The sequence below is a fragment of the Protopterus annectens genome, chromosome 4.part0 (assembly GCF_019279795.1).
Source record: "Protopterus annectens isolate FY-2018-M chromosome 4.part0, PAN1.0, whole genome shotgun sequence".
NCBI classification, from domain to species: Eukaryota; Metazoa; Chordata; order Ceratodontiformes; family Protopteridae; genus Protopterus; species Protopterus annectens.
The window spans coordinates 12384100-12408223 of record NC_056733.1 but is presented as its reverse complement, the minus strand read 5'-3'; the positions used below and the strand labels follow the sequence as shown (position 1 = coordinate 12408223).

At 37.1% G+C, this 24124-nt stretch overlaps 1 protein-coding gene across 1 annotated transcript in view; it reads right to left on the bottom strand.

Annotated features, from left to right (window-relative positions):
- The window catches only part of RHBDL3 (rhomboid like 3), a 951138-nt gene that overhangs the window by 769009 nt on the left and 158005 nt on the right, over positions 1-24124 (bottom strand). The window contains exon 4 of the mRNA XM_044068052.1: positions 19196-19217. Within this exon, the coding sequence (XP_043923987.1) occupies positions 19196-19217 (22 nt within the window). The remainder of the gene's footprint in view (positions 1-19195; positions 19218-24124) is intronic.

The following is a 24124-nucleotide window of genomic DNA, read 5'->3' as shown; positions in this document are numbered from 1 at the left end:
CTGGTTCTTATCTCTCAGGTTTTTTTGACACAGGGAGATCCGAAATCAAGCTCTTGACCTAGGTATACAGCCATCTTAAAATATCCCCTAAGGCATTCAAACTTTAACAGAAATTTAGGGAAGTACTCATGAATAGTCACTACATTTGGGAGAAATGTATGGACAACATTGTGTTTGGAAAGTAATATGTATACTCATATCAAATAAAGGAATTAATGCACATTGTGAACAAAAGGTGGCATACGTGTTTCGTCTGGGTGATATGAAGCAATGTCTCTTTAATCACTCATTTTATTTGTAAGCAAAAAATGTCTCAGTGTTTATAATTTGACTAAATTATCAACAAAATGTTTTTATTAAAAAGCTGTGGAAAAAACTAGTAAGGAATATGAAAGGGAAATTTGGGATTAATATAAAAAGCCAGCAGTTTAAGTATGTATATGTTTGCTTTCATTTGTCAATCATGATATAATGTTGATCCATGTGAACTACTTTCTTGTTCAGCCAGGGGATAACATGAAGTCCATATAAGAATGACAGTTTTGATTCAATAATTCCAAAGAGCAGTAGATAAAAAATGCAACAGTTACAAAGTAGAAATATGTATTACAGAGAAGAGTAAATACAAGTCTCAAGTCCTAAAATATTAGAAATAAATAGAGCATTTTGGGAACAAAGGACAAATTACCAGATTAAAAACTATCTGCAATTGTATATTATATAAATAATGTGAGAAAATGAAGAGAAGAGGTTTGGGATGGGGTAAATATTCATCTAGTAAGAGTTACTAGTAGGGAATGAGTACTGCAACAGAAATAGTTAGTGTGATAACTGTATTAAGTGAAAAACAGTCTGTAATGCAATTAAGTTATGGAATAGCTATTGACCACTTGTGTTCCTGTAGTTTATGTAATGCTGCCATTTCTGAAGCACTCACAAGTGGCTATTATGACTAGAACTCATTAAAGCTACTTGTGGAACTCATGGAAAGAGGAGACAGACTTCAGTTTTGCTGGTAATGACTCTCATATTTAAAGGGCTTGTAGAGAAAAATTGTGGTTGGTATGGATGAGGTTGCAATGAGGAATTAGTAAAGTGGGAGTGGAGATCAACTGGGATCTCTAGTTATAGGTGGAAGTAGTTTTTGTTAGTCTATTAGCAGAAAAGGGAAAAGTGTCAAGGTTCAGCAGTTTATAGGTTAGGAATGATAACCATAACATGCATCTCTATTTTATTAGTAGTTTAATTTACCTATGATTGTGTAATGATGTTCTCTTTTAGAGGTCAGGGCAATACACTTGCAAATGCTACTGGTGGTAGTCTGAAGAGATGTTTAAGAAAGCTGTTGCAGTAGTGGGTACAGTGGGTGAATAGTGCCCCTTTACCTATGGCTACTTTTCCTGATGATGAGAGAAACTTAACATTTTTTGAGCCCGAAATAGAAATTTATTTTTGAGTTGGTTGAACTAACATGGTGCTGGAAATTAAGTTACTAATTTGCCTATGCCCCAATATATTTGACTTTGGAGGTATTTTTAATTGGATCTTTGGTGTTGCACAGTATGCTCCAGTCTGATGGGGATAGTGAAAGCTTCTACCTTGTGCCAAAGATCATGGTTCTGTTTTTCCTGGTATTTAAAATGTGTTTACTTTGTTGCATCCCCTTGGATAAAGAGGAGAGATTTTTTTCTCTAGTGCTTTTTGAAGGTGAAGTGAGAAGTATTAGCCTTACAAATAACTGCATTGTCTGTATACAGGATAATTGGGCTTTATGTTAGATCTGCTGGAATCTTAGTGATAAACACAGACAATAGTTGTGGTAGCATTACTGACTCTTTGTGGAACATCTCTGGCAGGTGGGGAGGGTGGCGAAATAGTGGCATCAATATGCACTCTAAATATTTATTGCTTACATACATACAAATATTTTAAGCATGGCCATTAAAAGCACTTCTAGCTTGCCAATATACCAGAATACTTGTTCCTATAAGTAAGTGTCCAGGCTGTTGTTAAAAATATCTAAACTAGTACTTGCTTTAATGTAATTTGGTAGTCTATTCCAAGCATCAGCTGCTCTGTCAGAGAACCAATTGGTACACTTCTCATTCCTATAGAATCTTCTACATAGGTTATCTGATGATTCTCTAGTACTTTTTGATAACCCCAAACATTCCCAGAGGTAGTTGTCCCTAAATGCCCTATATACCTGAATAAGATCTCAGCTTAAATATCTGTAAGACACACTGTACAAGTTCAGATATTTTAGTCTTTCATAATAACTTAGATTTTCACATCCATGGATGCCCTTGGTATATTTCCGCTGTACTCTTTCCAGTTTATTCATGCTTGTTTTCCTATAGGGTTTCCATATTGTTATTCCATACTCAAGTTTGGGTCTAATGTAACGAACAAACAATGACTTAATTATGTTTGATTTCCTAGACTTTATAAATCTTTTTATACAACCTATAGTTTTATAACTATCATTAGCCAATTGGTTGATATGATTAAAAAAACTCATAGCTGAATCTACCCATATACCCAGGTCCTTAAATGAGTCTACAGTTTCAATCACTGTGTTTGTTTGTTTGTGTCTTTCGGCTTTTCCCGGTTAGGAGTCGCCACAGCGGAACTCCGGTCCGCTAATGATTGGTAGTGGATTTTTACATACCGGGTTACCAGCCCTGACTCACAACCTTCAACGAAGGCATGCCCCATTCACGTATGCCTCCACACAGAAGATGCTCTAGCTGAGAATCGAATGGGACAACGTCTTGCTATGAGGCGACAATGCTACCGCAGCACCACCACCGCAGTACAGTTTAAATCAATGTGTGCTGTATTAAATATTCACCTTTCAGTTTATGTCTCTCAAATCTCATATGCTTAAGTTTTTGATGTATTTATCAACATATTATTCTCCTGTGCCCAAATGGTCAATTTAGTCAAATTATTTTGCGGACATGCCGTATCTGTAACACTTGTAATTAGTTTATCCAATTTCAGGTCATCAGCATATAGACTGTAGAACACCTCAGATGAGAAAGTAAGGTCTGAAAGATACAATCTAAACAAGTAAGGGCCTAGGGCCTAGAACAGAGCCCTGTGGGACACCTTGACTGTAACAAAGGATTTCACCAGTCCAGTTGGTGTGTGATACTTGCCATGTCCTATTTGTAAGCCATGCAGCTATCCATCTTATCAACACTACATCAATACCTAGTTGTACTAATTTATTGATCAGTGTTTTGTGTATGACCCTGTCAAATGCTGACATTAAATCTATATAAATCACATCACAGCACAATTTTTCATTTATAGCTGTTATTATATTATTATTATAGAACATCATGTTACAGGTGGTAATAGATCTATTTTCAACATATCCATGCTGATATATGGTTTCAAGTCCAAACTTATCCAGTTCTGACAAAAAACATTACTTTTCCACAACATGAAAGTAGACTTAAGGGTCTATATGATTCTGGGTTTGTCCTACTCCCCTTTCCCTTAAAGACAGGTTTAAAAAGTGCATGTCTCCAATCTTGAGGAATCTCGCCATATTTACATGACCTAGTGAATAATAGATATAATGGTAGTATAAGTTCTTGCTGAAGTGTTCTCAGTTCATTGTTACCTATTCCGTCTCCCTCCCTGTGCTTTGTTTGGATCCAGTTTGCACAGTCCTTTTTCAATATAATCTAATTTGATTCCAGTATCTGGGGTTACCTGGATGTCACTAGGACAACTTACCACCCCTTTTGTGGAGCCAAATTGTTTGCATAAGATTTTGTAAGTATATCTATAATCTGATGTGTCTGAGAATAAATTTTAGAATCTGCACACACTTTATCAATTTGTGCATCTTTACTCCTTCCACATCTTATATATCTATAAAAAAGTTCCATATTATGCTCAATATCGTGCTCAATATCTTTATATACATTTTCTTCAAATTTTTCTTGATCTTGTCTAACACTATGCTTAATCTGTTTGTCCAGCTTGTTTACTTCAGCTTTCAAAATTGTAGTTCGACCTCTCTTCCATTTCTTATATGTTTTTGTCTCTCACCTTAATCAGGTAACTTTGTTCTTATGGAAATATACCCCGCTGATGTTGCATGCCTAGATCCTGATGTTAAACATTTTTTTTTGAGTTTTTGCACTCAAACAATTTCTCTTTCAAAACTTTCCACATTCCATCTGCAGTTTTTCCACAAAACACCTCACTCCAGTTAGTTTTATATAGTAACCGTTTTTGCTTCCCTATAATCTGTAATTAACCTTCTGTGCATTGCCTTAGATTTCAGTTTGGCAGAATTATCTAGCAACAAATTAACCTTAATAACCCCATGATCACTGCACATCAGTGGTAGTAAAACTTGACTTGAAGTTACTGTAATTTCTTTGGAAACATAAACAATATCCAGTATATTCCAACCCCTGGTAGGTTTTTTTACAATCTGAAGCATTTGTTGTTCCTGAGTATACTCTGTGAATAATTTATTTACTAATGTTGTTGAATCAATATTATTCCAGTCTGTTTCTGGTAAAGTTAAGTCCCCAGCTAATATTATTCTTCCCTCCTGTGTTTCATGTAAGAAATGTATGAATTCCTTTAGGTCATCTGCACTTGACTTTGGTGGTCTATACACTCCGACAATTGTTATATGTTCCAGGGTTGTCTTTACTGTCACAGTTACACAGTCTATAGTACTGGTGTTATCATTGAACATGTAATAATCACAGGTCTCATAGCTATCTTTAATCCCTATCATAACACCTCCACCTGATTTTTTGTTAGAATGTCTGTTACAGTAAAAACATTTATACCCTGTCAGAATTGGTTTCAAGTCATTGTTCTTTAACCATGTTTCACAAACAATAACAACATCAAGTCTTGTGGGAATGTAGCAAATTTTCTAATAAAAAAAAATGATTATTAATGCTTCTAGCATTAACAACTATCAGAGATGCATCAAATGTTGCTATCTGTGAACTGTTACATTTTTGACCTGGCAAAAATCCTGGCTAGTGTTTGTCAAATATTGCAAAATATCTGCTGCAAAAATTCTCTTCCCTGAGCTAGACAAATGCACCCCATCCTGTTTGAACACGTGTGCCCAAAAGAAGGCTTGGATGCTCTACACATTTCCATTTTTTAAAACAGGACACTTTTCCATGTAGGTGTTTATCGAAAAAATCTTTTCATTCACAGTGACCTGACTATCCTTTCTATAGGTGATTTGTGAAAAATATGTCCTAACACCAGTACAAGCTATACTATCTAGGAGGGCTGTCAGTTCCCGACTGACAGTCAGAGAATCTTTGTTGGTGACATCATTGTTTCACATCTTCTATTTTTGTTCTTGGCAAGCATAACACTACTCGATGTTCATTATCATCTCTGCAAATATAAGTAGCAGTTCCTCTAATAACTGAATCTCCAATTACAAGCATATCTTTGCTGACCATCTCTGAAGAATCTTCAGCTTCTAATACAGTAACATCTGCTCTATCAATTGTTACGAAGGATAGATCTTCATCACTATTAGTCTTATTAATTCCACTGTTTTCATTGTGTATTAAATTCTCATCCAGCTGGCATTGCAGATCCACAGCTTGAGTCATGTAGTCAACATCTGTCTTTCTCTTCTTTTTTCTTACAGTAATGTTCTTCAATCCTTCCACGTTCAGTTTTGATTTCTTCCTTTTCACCTGTCCCTTGCCTCTTTTTTCTACCTCTTCCATTGGAAAGGTGATGCCTTTTTCTGTAGACTGAGGGTTTTCTGATAGACAGATATCTTCATTCCCTGTCACCAGTGTGTTACATAACAAAGCAGAATCCTTTTTACTGCGTATTCTCTTTCCTTTACAGTGATTAGTCAAGTTTCTTTTTCTTCCTTGTTATTTGTTGAGAACTTCTTCCTTTCTTTCTTTTTTTTTGTTTCCTTCTAAACAAATTGGATCCTCAGATTGCACTTACATCCACAATTCCATAGTTCTCAGAGGCATCATCATGTTTCATAAGGGTTGAATGTTCTTTGCAGAAAATAGAGGCATCATTTCCTAAATCTGTTCTATTTGTTTTATGCCTAATATTATTTAGTTAATCAGTCCAGCTATTAATATATGATACAACATTTCTCCAAGCCATGCCAATTGCACAAGTGCAATCATCATCATTACGCCGAGATTTGCTTCTAACAATGGTAAGCAAATCATCCAACTTTTGAAACAAGGAGCAAAGATCACCAGTGTTATCAGCTGTTACCTTTAAATATGCATAGCATTTATTACACTGTACAAGATACTTGTGCATTAGCAAATTGTTAATTGCATACTCATTTAAGGAATCCATATTCAGCTTTAATTGAATAAAATATTGAAAAGGAAAAAAAAATTACACAAAGTCAGTAGCAAAGAATTCAGAGGAACTTAAATCAACTTCTATGACAAAAATTATACCAGCAATATCTAACTAAATAATAAAATACAGTAAAGTTGTTCTGACCATACAAGCTCTACCAGCCAGACAGAGGTTGCAATTTCTTTATGTCGCACATGAAGGGCAGTAGCTTCTGCTCACTATAGCTCGCAGTCACACCTCCTTTTAACATAAAAAATAAATAAAACTTCTCTTACCAGTCAACTCCACAAAAAAATCACAAACCAAGACAGGATTGTTTAGATGTTCTCAGAATTTTTCTCTCTGCACTCTGTGAAAATTTATAGCTGTCTAAGCCCCTTGGGGTGGCTAGAGCTTGCCTGTCTAAAACCTATCCCTTTCTCACAACCAGCAGTGAAACTAAGGGTAAAACAACAAAATATGAATCAAAGTAAAGCTTGTTAATAAGCAGTCTCTTCCTACCTACAAACAGTTAAAAACAGTGATAACAAATGCAATATAAATTCAAATAAAACTGCTCTTACCAGTCAGCTCCACAACAAATCACAAACCAAGACAGGATTGTTTACATATGCTTAGGAAGCATTTGACTCAGGGTAGGGGCACCTTACTCATACCTGCTCTAATAATGAAGATAAGCACAATATTATGGCCTACTAGGACAAACCCCTTAGGAAGATGAATAAATACTGATCTTGTCAAGAAGCCTTTACTACTGTCTTGCAGTATGTCATCCATGAGGATGTAAAGGGCAATCATATCCTCTAGCCAGGCAAAATCCAGGTTAATCTGGTGAGAGGACTCTGTATTTTTAGTATACTCTGTGAGTTGGGCAAAGACTGTTTTTTTTGAAAAATCTTACTGGGGTAGGTAGTATGGATACTGATGTGAATGAAGTATTTGCTGCAATGCAGCTTTGCAATTTTAGGGATTGATCTGAATATAGCCTGCTTCAATTCTGCTGGTATAGTATTTTTACTGAAGCCAAAGGTTGTAAAGCATACTTCTCAACTGTCTAGATTTTTTGCATCATGTTTTTGGTCTGTTCCACATAAAATTTGCTGCTTTTTGGCAAATCACGGAGGACTGAATTCACTAAATAATGACATACGTTTGAGTTTCAGACTTCATATTCTTCAGAAAAATATAAGTTAACACACATCCTGTTATTCTAGAAACTTTTTTAAGTTTATAAGAACAAAATTTAAAATCTGCCCTATTTGTGGGCCTTTGTCCCCCAATTATTTTAGGCTTTATCCAAATTTTTTGCACTTGGTAAGTTGAGAATTATGCTGTAAAGGTGATGGTGGGTAATGGTAATGTGCTCTTTGTAAAGTATGATGAATAAACACAGCAGGCCATCAACTCCTATGGGAGCATCTGTGGGAATCTGGTCCATCAGTCATTCAATGTGCTTAGTCTTAATAGTTTTAAAGTAGAATTGGTGATATACAGGGGTGGATCCAGCTGGTGGCAAGTGGTAGATTATGGGAATGTGCATTGGGTAGGGAGAAGTATAGAAAATTCACTAAGAAAACCTATTGGGGGTCAGGATGCAGGAGGTGATAATAATTGTGTTTTTGTTCACTAGCTCCTTCTACTGACAGCATAGTTGATAAAGTTCTAAAAACATAGTTGATTATTTTAGACAGAAATCTGAATTGTTTGAAGGCGGTTAGCTTTCTGGTGGCTCCTTTTTTGTTAGATTTCTTAGAAAATTATATTCCCCCTTTCTATTTTGAAGATTTAAAAAAGATTACACTAAAGTCAGGCTGTTCCTTAATCGATACAGGCAACTGGAAAACTGGTTGATATCCCCAAAGACTGTGCAGTAAACCACTGGTGGGTGTAATACTGCACTGAAATTATCTGAAACCTGATCTTGGCTCACTTCAGTTAACAAAAAAAAAAGCTAATATCTTTGGCATTGGGAGTCATCTGATGAAGTCTACAGCATTATACATAAGTTTTAATAGGCATTTAGTGATAGTTTGACTGAGCTGTGTTTTTATTTATTTTTACTTTGTAGAGAGCTGTCAGTTCTTTACTGAGCCAGCAGTTTTGTTTATTTTTGAGAAGTTTAAATATTCTGAGGAAATATTTTCTCGTAGCTGTTGCAATGTTTGCTTAAACTTCGGATGCAGTTGTGCAAGGTCATCATAGAAAAGGAAAAGTTTCCAGTTGCTTTTTGAGAATCCATCTTGTACAGATAAGTAGATGATTTTTTTTTTTTAGTATGAAAGGTCATTAGTGCAGCGAGAATTTTTCTGCTTGGATTTCTTGGTGTAAAAGTTATGTGGAGCAAGTCATTAAAGGATGGAGAAACAATTTTAAAGATTGAGATTTTGTTCGGTATGTTTGTATTACTAGATGAAGAAATGAGTATTTCATCTAATGGGGCCCAAATCTAAAGGAAATCAACAGTATCTGTAGAGGAGAGACTGACAAGAGTTAAAGTTAAAATGCACTGGAATAGTGATGTAGTTGAGAGGTGGTGTTATAAGTTGCACAATGTGATTAATTTATAATTTGAACTTTAGAAGGATTCCAGGTGGGAGGAGTTCCGCTGCTATAGAAATCAGACTATTGGAGTTGTTTATTTGTAAATTCAGAGCTAGCCATTTGGGGTCATGGTTACTTTGGAAGTATTTTGTGCATGCAATGAGGCATGCCCTAATATTGTTTTTTTTTTTTTTCAAAAATGTTTTTATTCATTTTATAGCACAATAACTTATCAGTATAATAACAAGAAACAAACAAATAAATTATATACAATGTCCATAACAATTAAGAAAAAATAATATACATAGGAAAACACTTAATATTTTTCCAAAAGATTAGACAATTTCATCCAAGGAATTAAATGATGCGTTGTGTTGTTAGTCCTTGCTTTTATAGTAGCATTCTCATTTCTACAAATGTATTTTGCAAAATGAATAAACTCAACTTTAAAAACAGAAGTAGATTGGGATTTCCAATTTTTAGTAACAATTTCCTTGCTATAGAGATGATTGACCACAGTAAAAATATTTTTAGGAATGACTCCAGGAACATGAACGCGGAAAAGGATAATGGAGTCAGTGATTGCATAGTTATCATTCCATAGAGCTTTACAAAGATATCCAAAGTCTAACCAAAGTGGGGAGATAATTTTACAGTTAACAACCACATGTATCCAGTCAGCATCAGGATGTCCACATCTCCAACATTTAATTTCATCTTTCTTGTACATTATTACTATTCTATGTAGGGTGAGAAAGCATCTATGTAAGAACTTCTATGTGTATACACGCCAGAACAAAGAAGATGTGGATTCCTTCACCGACTGTAAACAAAGTTTTTTAACTTTTGCTGGGAATACTTGTTTATTAACTTCACTTGAATAATTCGAAAAAGAAGCATCTGTTTTGCTAAAATCATTTCAGATAATTTTATAAATAACAGATAAGTATGACGTATTCTTGGGTGAGCTATTAATAATTGGTGAGATAAAATCTAAGATTTTTAAGGTGCTCTTATTATATGCCTCTAGTGAGGGTATGAGCTTAGCATGTATAAAACCTTTGCAAGTTTGGATGTCTAACCAATTGCAATTTTGCAAACTACATGCCTTAATATTGCTTTTAAGCAGGAAGATGGCTACTTCTCTTCTTCTGGTCCTAATCAGGCATTAAAGATGTAGCCATACCCATAAAACTGCTAGTTAAGGTTAGGTGTGTCAGCTTTTACCCAAGATTCAGTGATGGAAATTCTGTCTGAATTACGGGGGCACAGAAATGAATCTTATCATTCTATTTTGTTAAATAAGCTTCCTGAGTTATGCTCAGCTGTCTGTTTTTGTTTTGGAGGAATGAAATACTGCACAGATATGCAAGGTACTGGTGTATCGGAGTTCTTTAAATATATAAATGAGGGATGTAAGCCTTATAGTGAATTTAAAAGATGTGGTGAAGACTGGAGATGGTGTTTGCATTTTCTTAGCTAGGGTACAGGGGGGTTATGGAGGTGAGAAAAGTTTAAACTGTTCTGTTAATTATTATTTTGTATAATTTATTATCAGTTATACTCGGCCAGTGATGACTGTAAGCAGGTACAGTAACTACCTTCAAAACTAGAATTACTTTTAAGCTTAAAAGCACTGATGATGTATTTTTAACAAATGGTAGGACTGCCATATTTGTGTAATTAATCTGTGTTTAACAATACAACATAACATACATACCACAACACTCTAAGGTACAATACACAGATCCTGACCGAAAAGCAAGGGATACAAGATAAGAGCTTTGTTTTATGTTTTTTTTTTCTTTTTTTTGTTTAGCCCATTTCTTTTTTGTTACAGACTGCTTAGCAGTGACACTTCACAGAGTTTCAGAGGCATGAGACGGAGTGTTAACAGCTGGAGAAGATGAGTAACAACACTGACAGAAAGGAAGATGAATGTTCTAAGAGACTTTTAGGACTAATGCATGAAGGGATAAGAGACCACTGCAGACCCTTAAGACTGTAATGGAAAGATTTATAGTTTGTGATATACATATAATAAGAAAATATTCACAAACCACAAGTATTTACACTTCCCTCCCCAACCTCCTGTCAACACTCAAAGTCATATATGCATGTGTCTGTATGTACACACACACACACACACACACACACACACACACACACACACACACACACACACACACACACACACACACAAACACACAAGAAGCAACATAACAATTACTGACTATGTATGCAACAGCATGCAACATGATTTTGGATGAAAGACTGTCACCAGTGTTTCATTATTAGTAATACAAAGTTTCACTGCAACACAGATATCTACCAAACAGTACTAAAGTAAACAAATAAAACCATATTATAAAGCCTCTTTATTAAAACATTTTCAATTACACACTACCCGTTACCCACACTGTATTTGGGTTTATTACTGCATATAATAGGGAAGCATTTGAATGTTTTTTAGCCTCACACACTGTATAGACATCCTCCAATATTGCATTAAACTAAATAAAGAAAACTGTATTACATCATTTCACTTATAAAAATGTTATACCAAACACTTCCTGTCACCCACAGTATATTTGTTTTTATTGTTAATATAATGGGAAAGCATCTGAATGTTTCACAGGCTTACCACTATTCAAACAATACATCTTTTACATTCCAAGCAGTGAGAAATGAGTCAGCCTTATTCAGTGCCTAGTACACCTCTTACAGTAATCTGCAGCACATATAAATCAAAACACCTGTCTCCCAGCTCTGAAGGTTCTGCTTCGGTAGCCTCAAGTCTCCAAAAGAAACTTCAGAAAGTATTTCATATTCGGCATGAATCACTACATTAGGGAAAGGGTGTACTTTCACAACATGCAGATTCATCTCAGTGACTGCGCCAACTTTAAATGGCTTAAAACAGAAGCTTAATTAAGGTCCTTCTTTCTGCAGCTGAATCTCCTGTTACATCTAGATTTGGATCACATCATTATTTGCTATGCCAACATATTGTACAATAAAAGGACTCTAGAACCCATTAATTTTACTGCTGGAAAACTGATTGTGACGCTGCTGTAAACTTTATTCATTCAACCACACGTAGCTGAATTGCTTTGTATTATTTTTCCTTAGTGCATTGGCTATAGAAATATGTCAATTACTCAAAGTTAAAGAGGAAGAACTAGTCAGCACAAACCCTGAAGAATGTAGCCTTCCTTTGGGGAGGAAGGTGGAACAATAAAAGTTTAGGAACGTTCCCTCTAATCTCCCTGATGGGAGGTGGTGGTAGTACGAAGCCTGGGTCCTGTACCATGATTCGCTCAAACTTAATCAGCCTCATGAGCCCTTAGAAGGGCTGTTCTCCAGATGGGGATGCCTGGGTGAATGGAGAATATTTGGTTTGAGTGGTGAACGCAGAGTTCTGTGAAGGACTTTTGTTCAGGGTGTTTGCCCTGAATCGGACGGTAGATATTCCTGAAAAGGACTGTGTTGGTAATCCTTATTAGTATGGAAAAGGACTGTTAGACAGTCCTGATAAGGACTTTGGATTGACGTAGTCCTGATGTGTTAGCCCTGATAAGGGCTGTTTAAATATTTATTTCGTGGTGAAGCCCTGATAAGGGCTGTTTGAGTAGTTTTACAGTCCTGGGAAATAGCCCTTAGAAGGGCCTTTAAGATATATAGTCCTAGGAATCAGCCCATAGAAGGGTTGTTTTTAATACAGTTCTTGGTTAGTGAGCCCTTAAAAGGATTATTAGTCACAGGCTAGATCGTACGTGTGAGAAATACTCAGAAAGTTGCAAGTAGTTTTCCGTGCAGTTAAATCAGGAGTAAAAACAAACTAGAGTCCAAAGCTTCTTGCTCGAAGTTAGGCTTTATTTACCTTTTTCTCCATGTGCACAGTACAGACAAAATGCAGACGGGCCACAAGCAATGGTCAGTGTGATTTACAGTGTGTTGGGAGCTGCTTTAAATCTTTACTAAATGGGGTGTGTCCGCCAAATCTTACCAATCACTAACTGGGGGAGTGTCTGGGGGCTCGGCCTTTATTCACTCTACTTCGGTCGGGGATGGTAATGGAAAGGCGGACCTGTTTGACAACAGTATTTTGGCTACACAGACTTGTTAGTTCACATAATCATTGGTATTATCAAAACACATCACCCTGCTTTAGTTTAAAATTTCAATTTGGTTTACAACATTTTACAGCATTTTGCGGTTCCAAAATTTTTTGACCCAACACTTACTCATTTGAAATGCCAGTATACTTTCAGTGTAATAGCTACAAAAGCGTTGTTTTAATTTTGCCCTTAGATTATCATAACAAGGTTTGTGTGGTGAAGATTGTGGCAAGGATAATAGTTTAGGCCTTTTTCTGAAGAAATTGCAGTTGCTACGCTGCAGACTTAAATGCTCATTTAACCAGAAAGTAAAATGTCCTTCTCGTTTGTGTCCAAAGCTTGTTTTGCGCTAATGAGTGAGTAGTTTTAGAAATATTAGTTAGCGCTTGAGATTTAAAATATAAAAGCAGCCTTTAGTCTTATTATGACAAGCTGTTGGGATCGGTAGATCTTAAAAAGATGTGGGTGCTCTTATATTTCAGTCTGTCCAAACCGGGTATTGAGAGGATGCTAGTGTGGGAGAGCACTGAGTTGGTGCTAAGCACTTTCGAACCCTTCTTCAGGGAGGCATCAATAAGATTTAATGGAAGATGAAATGTGGGAATATGGATTTAGGTGGAACCAAAGAGTACCATGGAGACAGAAAAACGATCTGAAAATATTTTAATGTGATTACAACTGGGGGAGATGTGTGCTGGCCATTATAGTAGTGTATGGAACTGAAACGACTGGGGGAGCAGTAAGATGGTTTATGTAGTAGTGTAAGGAAAAATGTAACATAAGAATAACTATAAAGTATATAATAATATTATATAAAGATCGCTCTGGTTTAAGTCCATAGAGCCTCGCGAGAGTGTTTGTGTGCCTGACCAGTTTGGACAGGCCAGATTTGTCAACAGACAATGAAAAATATGGGATGGGTTGTGGAGTACAGGCTCAGCTTAAGAATAACTAGAGCCATATTATTAGTTATACTATAGAAAGGGTTGGTGCTGATAAAAAATATAGGTGGAGTTTCAGGTTTGGTACTGAGAAGTATTTGATAGAGAAGAAGTGCTAACTTAAGAGTGGAGACTGCGTGTGTGTGTGTGTGTGTGTGTGTGTGTGTGTGTGTGTGTGTGTGTGTGTGTGTGGGTAGGGAATGGCTAGTCTGCAGAGGAGAGTCAGTACATTGTGGAGCAGCGCCATGTGGGGGGAGGTGTTAGTAGTTAGTATGGCCGAAAAAAGGGAAGTGACTGCATGGAAACAAATAAACCTATCTATATCGGCACATTCTTTTAACACTCTTTCAAGCATATATAATTATATACATTACACTCCAACCATAAAGAAAGCCGTATTGAAAAATTAAATTAAAATTATTGAGTGAGCTGCATTAGATCGGTAGCCAGTGAATAAGTATAAATTACTAAATTTTGTGTTTTCAAACTTTGAAATGACATGAGATGAATAGAAATGAATGCGTCCCAAGTGATTAATGTGCCGTAGTGCCACTTGACAGGCAACGGCTAGGTGAATGGCTTGGGTACAGAGTATGAAAAAACATGGACAGTCAACATTGTATTACCAGGATTTGTTAACATTTTGATAAACTTCAAATCTACTTTTAAGACACAGTGAAGGTATTATTGTTATTGCGTCAGAGCTAACATTATCAGTAATAAGACGTGTCTAAGTAAACATCGAGAATTATTAATGTAATTCATTAGAAAAGTCTCATTTTGGAACGGAACAAATTGTTAGGTCAGATGGAAACCATAACCAACATAATAAACCATAAAAATGATAACAATAAAAATGATAAAAATGAAAACGCAGCTTTTCTAATCATAATGGAATTAAATATGCCATTAATAGTGGTATTGATTAAAGTACAGATCACATAATGTTCTAGTTGTTAAAGTTCTTTTCAATAAAACATACCTGAGTTTTTTCTGATAATGAAGGAGTGGGTTCTTTGCAGGCTGTTTGTAGCCATAAACCACCTTTGTATCGGTTATCCATATGTTGAGTGGTCTAGTGTTCAGAGGTTCTGGACCGGTATCAGGGACTCAGCGTAGTTGAGTCCTGGAGCCTTCCTCGACTGTAGCTCGGTTTGCCAAAGTAGTTCCCTCTTTTCTAAAAGATTGTTATAGCTAGCTGAAAATGGAACTTTGGGTATGTGCTCAAGGATATGGAATTTAAAGGTGTTGTGGCCTGTTTTTTTCTGGGCATGAATTTACAGTTGATTGGTCTTGTTGAGGTGTTTCAAATCATGTAGGTGTTTTGCCACCCTTGTTTTGAGCTGGTTCATCATTTTTCCAACATAGAAGGTGGGCCATTTGCTGCACTGTGCCCGATATACTATCCCTTCTGTATTGCAATTACCCCTCACCTTTGATTTGTAGCTCTAGTAGTTGTTGAGACAAGTGAAGGCATCTTTACCATCTATCTCTGTAGCAGCAGTACCGGCAAGGGGGTTCACTGCAAGCGAAGGTGCCTCCTTGGGTGTGAACTGTGTCCGGTTGCTTTCCATGAAGTCTCTGATGTTTTGCCCCTCTTGGGTTTTAAGCATGGGTTTGTGGGGAATATATGTCTGAATGTCTTGTTGCCGCTTATGATGGGCCAGTTGTCCTTGATTTTCTGAATGTTGTGGTAATCCATTGAGTATTGGAGCATGCAGTTTAATTTGAAATTTCTGTTGGTGAATATTTTGTTTCTGATTCCTGGGTGCGTCCTGAAGGTCCCCTCTGTTTTTCGCTGTTTTATTGGGTTAAGGATCTGCTGAAGTGATCTCAGTGAATAGCCTCTTGTTAGGAAATCCTTATCAGTCCTTATCAGGACTATCTAACAGTCCTTTTTAGGACTAATAAGGACTACCAACACAGTCCTTTTCAGGACTATCTACCATCCGATTCAGGGCAAAGACCCTGAACAAAAGTCCTTCTCAGAACTCTATGTTCACCACTCAAACCAAAGATTCTCCATTCACACAGATGTCCCCATCTGGAGAACAGCCCTTCTAGGGGCTCACGAGGCTGAGTGAGTTTGAGTGAATCATGGTACAGGACCCAGGCTTCATACTACCACCACCTCCCATCAGGGAGATTAGAGGGAACGTTCCTAAACTTTTAATTATTCAAAGTTAAGAAATTTCACACTTCAGACTTCTCTATCTCTTGTTCTTGTGTAAGTTCTTTATCTTAAAATTGAAGATTAAAAGCAGTGGAAAGTCTGAATTTTGAATCCATGATTGACCTCTGTTCTGCTGTTGACCTTGGTATGAGCACAATTGTAATCATTCTTTGCTCCTGTTGTCCTAATGGCTCTAAATACCTTCAGCTGTTCCTCTCTACATCCACAACTTCATGAAAGGTGCCAAAGACGAAAACAAGAGCCGGCATTTCATGCTGATTTTTAACAGGCACATGCAATCCAAGTATTGATTACAGTTCATGTGATCCTGAAGGTGTACTGGGCTGAGGTGACAGAAGGGCAGAGATTCTTCCTGCCTCTGTTTGCATCTAAAATCTCCACTGTTGGTGGCCAACTAACACTGAGTCTAAAGAATTCTCACCAATGTCGTGTGGTGTTATGCAGTGCGGCAAACATTAAAACAAGATGGTAGGCACTGTCAGTCTTATTAAGGGTGATGGCATGGCTTGTACTTGCAACAGTTTGTTGAATGACCACTTGGTCCAGTATAAGTGACTTCTATTTCGGCAGCACTCACTAATAAATGGTATGAGAATGGGTCACAAAGGTGATGGTGACTATTGTTTTAGACATGAGTGGATCTTCAGAGAAATACTATGGAAAATGCTAGACAATCTGAAAGTAAGATCTTCTGTAGATATCTATCTACTATCTCAGCAGTACTTTGCAGAATTTTTTAAAAACAGTGTATTTGAATGCCATAAATAGTTAATCTTCATTGACTCCATTATCTGGGCTAGAGATGACTTTTCTGAGTTTACACAGTCCTTCCTCTAATTTGTCACTATGTTAGGATTTGCTCTAGAGTATATTTAAAAGGCCATACATTAAATTTGACTGTTGCCTCTGTGTGTGTAGTGATACTGCAGGTAAAAAGGCGGGGGTGGACTTAAAAATGAAAACAGGGCAATGGAGAAGTTAAAAAGAATGTAAAAGCTAATCTCTTCACCCTTAGTCAAAAACTGCTTTTCCTGACAGTGGCCATGGAAAAAAGGAAATTTACTTTCCTCACAAATGCAGCAACATCAGAGGCTGTTTATAACAAGTAAGAGAATGATGAATAACTTTCCAACAAAAGAATTTCTACGCACTGAGCACTTCCTTTTTCAATTATGTTTTTATCCAAAGGGAATTGCTTAATGTATAAAATCAGGGAGAGTTGAGAGGTATGTCCTTGTGTCATTTATTAGTGAGTGACTGATGCTTGGCGATGAAACCATGAATTAGTCTCACAACTGCCTCCTGAAGGTCATGTTAGCAACATTTCACACAATGGAGGCTGTCAAATGTCGTTTGAGGGAACTGGTCTATTTACATTTCATGGTGCAGCTGAACCTACTATTTGTTCCTTATGTCTAAACTGACCCAGGAACTACAATATCATCCTACAACAATGCAGCATGAGGGTCATTGAAAAGGCAACTTGGTTCACTTTTGCTATTGTTTTATTCTAGCTGGCCCACCAATAACATGTAAAAACCTTTAATGCATTAAAGAGAGTACTGTGAAGACTAAAATACAGCAGCATGTACTCAGTTTATGAGAACGCTAAGTTCAAATCATTAGCCCCATTATAAGGACTACCAATCAGAAATGTTTTGCAAGAAATCATAATTCATGACCATAAATAATAATGTCTCAAAGAGTCTGCCAGTCCCTTTCTTCAGGACTGCGGACAGTCTATTCTATTAACTCCATTTCCAGACCAAAAGAAGAGGAGTGGAACTTCATAGTTCTTTGAAGACAGAATTTAAGAGTTCTGCTCCATGGTCAAATAGAAAAAGTTAAACAAGTCTTATAACATTAATTGCAGTCACCAGCATACAGAAACTGTCATGTCAAGCTTTAGTGTTTGGAAAAGCTTAAGTAGATGGTTTGATGACTGATAGTTCTGGACTGGACTTTGGTACTTATTAAGTTTTAATGGGAAATTTTGATTCCTTAGATGAATCTGTAGAAATGAGATCTTGCCTGCATGGGGTGGAATTCCTGTAGCCTTGAATAAGAATGTATTCAGCCTCCTGCTGAGGCAGTCATTTTTTGAAACCAGAAACTTTCTCATATTACACACTCATCTACAAGCTTACCTGTTAGGGAAAATTGTTGACAGAGTTCTGGAATCTCAATTGAAGAATCATGGAAATATCCAGGTTTTCTTTAACTCCTTCCAATATGACTTCAGGTGTAGCCGAAACACTGACATTTCTCTTTTCCAGGTGAATAATGAGACCCTGCTGGTGACAGACCAGACAAGCATTCTAACATAGCCCCCTTGGATCTGTCATCATTGTTTGATGGTGAACTGTAACGATCTACTGCACTATCTAGCTCGGTGGCACACAGGGTTATAGCCGTGACTATATCTCAGGCAACCTGAATTCAAAAAGCTCACTACATGGGTGACATCTATTAGGAGCACTAGGTGTTCCAACCCATGCAGCTAAAGCCTAGCAATCCTGTGCTGCAGTGTGAAAGTCACACAGAAGCCAGGAGAGGGGGATTCAGCATGCAGAGGCATATGTTTATTTGGGGGTAGCACATAGAGGAACTCAAAAGAGCTGCCACAGGAGATGAGTGCTCTACTGAAGGAAGAGGGTCATCCATCCTACAGGACCAGCAAGCTGGTCTGTTCCTTACACGAGGGTCTCACTGCACCTTGGATGAGCTAAGTGGAATTTCCAAGCAAAAATAAAAAAGGCAATAGGTTCTCGCCTAACCAGGAATTCCCAACTCCACCTATTGTCTGGGTAGAGGATTCACTGAGTTCAATCCTGGAGCGGGGGGGTTAATAAATAAGAAAAGATTCTGCTCCAATATCTTAAGTAGAATGGGCTGTAAGATATAATGCCTAATCTGGTTTCACCCATAATGCTCTGACAGTGAGACCATGTTTTTACACATGGCTGCACCCTGCATAAGGGGTACCACTGGACACAGTCTTTCCATTATATTGTTTACACTTATAGTACTTCCATAAAGACTCTGTCTGCACTGATTGTACAGTAGAACTGAATAGACTTGGACAGATTTAGAAGTGAACAATGTGCTACAGTACCAATCCCATGTCGTAAAAATGTCTAAGTTGGGAGCCAAGCTTGTTTATAAAACACAAGTGATCAACACTTGTGTGTGATCATTAGTGTGTGACTGGCTGGCGTTTCCATGAAAGGTCAAACTGCTAGTGTGGAAGTGATTTTCCCTTTCAGCACGATGCTGTGACCTTGGAATTGGTATGTATGTGTAGCACAGGTGAGGGGACTTGCCCTACTCCAAAAATTGTTTCTTTTTGTGTGGTCTCTTACTTCCAAATGTGAATCTATTCAGAAGCTTTGACTCGTTTAAGATAGCAGTTGTGTGAGGTAAGCGCAAATGAGTCAAATACTTCTACAGTGAATGTTTGTATATATATTTATCTACTTTTAATGCCTGCTTTTATATTTGGGATTGTAGAGACTACAAACCTATGTCAATAAGGCAACAAGCATAAGACAGGAACTATTACTGGATAATACACCAGTTCGTAGTAGTATACATCACATGAAACTCTTCCACATACATACACCCACAGGTTCCACAAGTTCAAGGGCACTCTGAGCATTCCATTCATCAATGTCTTTGGTATGTTGAAAGAAGCTGAAGCCTTTACTGAAAACCCACTTAGAAATTGTGAGGACATGCAGAGTCTGCAAAGAAGGCAGCACATCCAAAAACCAAACTGTAGAATCAGTCATTGCGACGTAACACTGATAATTGCTCTGCCAGATGCCCTCCCTTAAGGTTTCCATCAAACCATAGATTTGTTTGTACACAAGAACAAACCATTTTTAAAAAATATTATACTCTCTCTCTTTTTTGACATTCTTACAACCCTTTCTTGTCACCTCTCAGTACCATTCATCTTTCTGTCCTTAAAATTTATAATCTTTCTGTCCTTAAAATTTATAAATTAATTAATTTTCCACTCTTAAGCAAAACATCACCCTCGCATATTTTTCTTTCTCCTTCACACAAATAATTTTCTCAGCTCCATTTTTTCTAAAGTCTCATCATCCAGTTTTGATACACTGGTATAATTTAGTTTAAAAAAATAGCAATGAGAGATAAATCTAGCCCTACATAAAGAAAGATACTTATTAAAAATAACCGGTGTGATTAAAACAAAACTATTTAAATGTACAGTATACATACAAGTCAGAAGACTGAGAGTGCAGGGCATATATAAAAGTATCAAAGAACAAGTCACACAGTGGAGAAGGACAAAGGTTTAGTACATGAACGGTATCCAGAAGCCTTTACAGGTAGGCAGAAGCGAGAGTAGAACAGTCTGCAGTGATCAGTCAATGGTGAAGGACAGAGATGGGACAGGTACTCTAGGTGTGACATGACAGTGCAGCTGAAGGACAGAACCAGTGCAGTTGCAGCTGCACAGCTGATCCTACAAGCTGGAGGTTCAGCTGAAGAGGATGCTTAGGGACCACAAAGCTTGCAGTCAAATGATGGGACAGAGATAGATGATAATAATTCCCAGGTAGCTGGAGTTCAGGAATGCAGGTGGGAGAACATGGAAAGTATGCAGGACATCACAGCTGGAACAGAGAAGGAGACAAGGGCAGTAAGAATAAACCTTTCCCAGGGTGCTTAATACCTTCCTTTATCTCATAATGCATGGTAGAACTTATCCTTTACACATCTTAAACAATATAGATAAATAAAGCCTTCATAAAGGTGGGAGAGGATGTTACTGAGGATGTACTGACTCTTACACATCTAGAATTATATCTATACTCTCTTTAGCATCATGCCAATTGTGTTCAGCATTTTATGTTGGCAAAACCGGCCGTAAGTTTAAAGAGAGGGTTTATGAACATATTTACAATATAGGAAAGAAAAAACTTGACAATGCACTAGCCAAACATTGCAGTGACTTTCCAGATCACAAATTCAAGTTTAAAGTCATTGATCAAGTCCAGACAGATATAAGAAGTGGACCAGTGCCCTTACTACTTGGAAGAACAGAACTGTTATGGCAACTTAAATTAAACGCCTGTCAGTATCCAGGCTTGAATGAGTTCTGCTCAGCATTTTAAAATTGAAGGCGCTAGTGAGATAAAAGTTCACATACGCACATATATATATATATATATATATATATATATATATATATATATATATATATATATATATATATATACACAAACAAAAGTGTTTAAAAATATTTCCTTTCTACACACATATATATTTTCTAGTACAAATTTAAATATCAAATAAATCTGAAAAACAAATGAAAGAGAAAAAGACCTTTTGTTGGGAATGCCAAGCACTTTTTAAGTTTCTGACTTTTTTTAGTTTTCGACTGGAGGGTTGTAACAACACACTCTTCTGCTGAATCCTCTTACTCGAAGAGATTCTGCTGGAAAAAATCATCAGAATCCATCACTGGTGTAACCTTCTTTTCTTCTTCTTCCATCATAGCATGAAACTCCTACCTCTTTGCTTCGATTCTCAAATATATTTATATATTTCCTCATCTCTTTTTCTCTATCCAAACTGAACAATTCACTTCTTTCATGTGAATCTACCTTTTTTTCATTCTGAAATGACTCCATACCTTCTCCCAGTTTCTCCAAGCCGCATCTGTGCTTGGACTGGAAACCAGAAGTGCTACAACAATTAGTATTTCCATATGGAAAAAAGTAGAGGAAGTTCCCTGATGCTCTAGTTAAATCTCCCCTAGTAGTGTAAATACCAACTCAGGTCTCTCCTGAAAAGAGGCTACCAGCCTAGTGGGACTACCCCAGGCAACAAAGGATAAATAAAATAGAACATCTTCTCTCTTTTGTGATGTAGCACTCTGCACAAAAATGCAGAAGTATTATACTTCTGTGGTGTAATATTCTGCACACAAATGCAGAAGTATTATACTTCTGTAGTGTAGTATTCTGCACACAAATGCAGTAGTATTATACTTCTGTGGTGTAGTATTCTGCACACAAATGCAGAAGTCTTATACTTCTGTGGTGTACTATTCTGCACACAAATGCATAAGTATTGTGCTTCTGTTTTGTAGTACTCTGCACACAAATGCAGAAGTATTATACTTCTGTAGTGTAGTACTCTGCACACAAATGCAGTAGTATTATACTTCTGTAGTGTAGTATTCTGCACACAAATGCAGAAGTCTTATACTTCTGTGGTGTACTATTCTGCACACAAATGCAGAAGTATTATACTTCTGTGGAGTACTATTCTGCACACAAATGCAGAAGTATTGTGCTTCTGTTTTGTAGTACTCTGCACACAAATGCAGGAGTATTACACTTCTTTGGTGTAGTACTCTGCACACAAATGCAGAAGTATTGTACTTCTGTTTTGTAGTACTCTGCACACAAATGCAGGAGTATACTTCTGTGGTGTAGTACTCTGCACACAAATGCAGGAGTATTATACTTCTGTGGTGTAGTATTCTGCACACAAATGCAGAAGTATTATACTTCTGTGGAGTACTATTCTGCACACAAATGCAGAAGTATTGTGCTTCTGTTTTGTAGTACTCTGCACACAAATGCAGGAGTTTTACACTTCTGTGGTGTAGTACTCTGCACACAAATGCAGAAGTATTGTACTTCTATTTTGTAGTACTCTGCACACAAATGCAGGAGTATACTTCTGTGGTGTAGTACTCTGCACACAAATGCAGGAGTATTATACTTCTGTGGTGTAGTATTCTTCACACAAATGCAGAAGTCTTATACTTCTGTGGTATAGTATTCTGCACACAAATGCAGAAGTATTATACTTCTGTGGTGTAGTACTCTGCACACAAATGCAGGAGTATTACACTTCTGTGGTGTAGTACTCTGCACACAAATGCAGAAGTATTGTACTTCTATTTTGTAGTACTCTGCACACAAATGCAGGAGTATACTTCTGTGGTGTAGTACTCTGCACACAAATGCAGGAGTATTATACTTCTGTGGTGTAGTATTCTTCACACAAATGCAGAAGTCTTATACTTCTGTGGTATAGTATTCTGCACACAAATGCAGAAGTATTATACTTCTGTGGTGTAGTATTCTGCACACAAATGCAGGAGTATTATACTTCTGTGGTGTAGTATTCTTCACACAAATGCAGAAGTCTTATACTTCTGTGGTGTAGTATTCTGCACACAAATGCAGAAGTATTATACTTCTGTGGTGTAGTATTCTGCACACAAATGCAGAAGTATTATACTTCTGTGGTGTAGTACTCTGCACACAAATGCATGTGTATTATACTTTTGTCCCCATTTGTCATGCCACCTGCTGTAAACATATGTAAATACAACATATTCAGCAACATTATCTCTCTACAAAAAACATCAGTCTGCAGGTATAAACTAAACACTTGAACAGAAGGGTGCAATGACAGCTAAACCCCTGGTCAAAAACATCAAGAAAAAACAGGCTGTAGACTTTGACTACAGATGGGAAAAAACCCTGACATTTGCACAACCTAACTTTTTGCACTACAAAATGTACCAAAGCTGACACCTGAAATCACTCCATCTTTTAAAGAAGGCTTGCACAGCTACCACATGTAATATATATATATATCAGTGCTGGTAGGCCACAACAGAACTGTGTTTTATATGCCAGAAACATTAAAGGCTTACAATGAAAAATGTGCTGTCTGCAGTACGCGCGCGCGCGTGTGTGTGTGTGTGTGTGTGTGTGTGTGTGTGTGTGTGTGTGTGTGTGTGTGTGTGCCTGTGTCAGATTGCTTGAGTGTCTATGCATGCACATTTATAACACTACAAAACAATTGGTCACTTGTTGTATGATTGAGTTATGTCTAAAATATTGGTAAGGGATTTCACCTCAAGAAATGCCTCCCATTTTACAAAAGTTAGCAGTGAT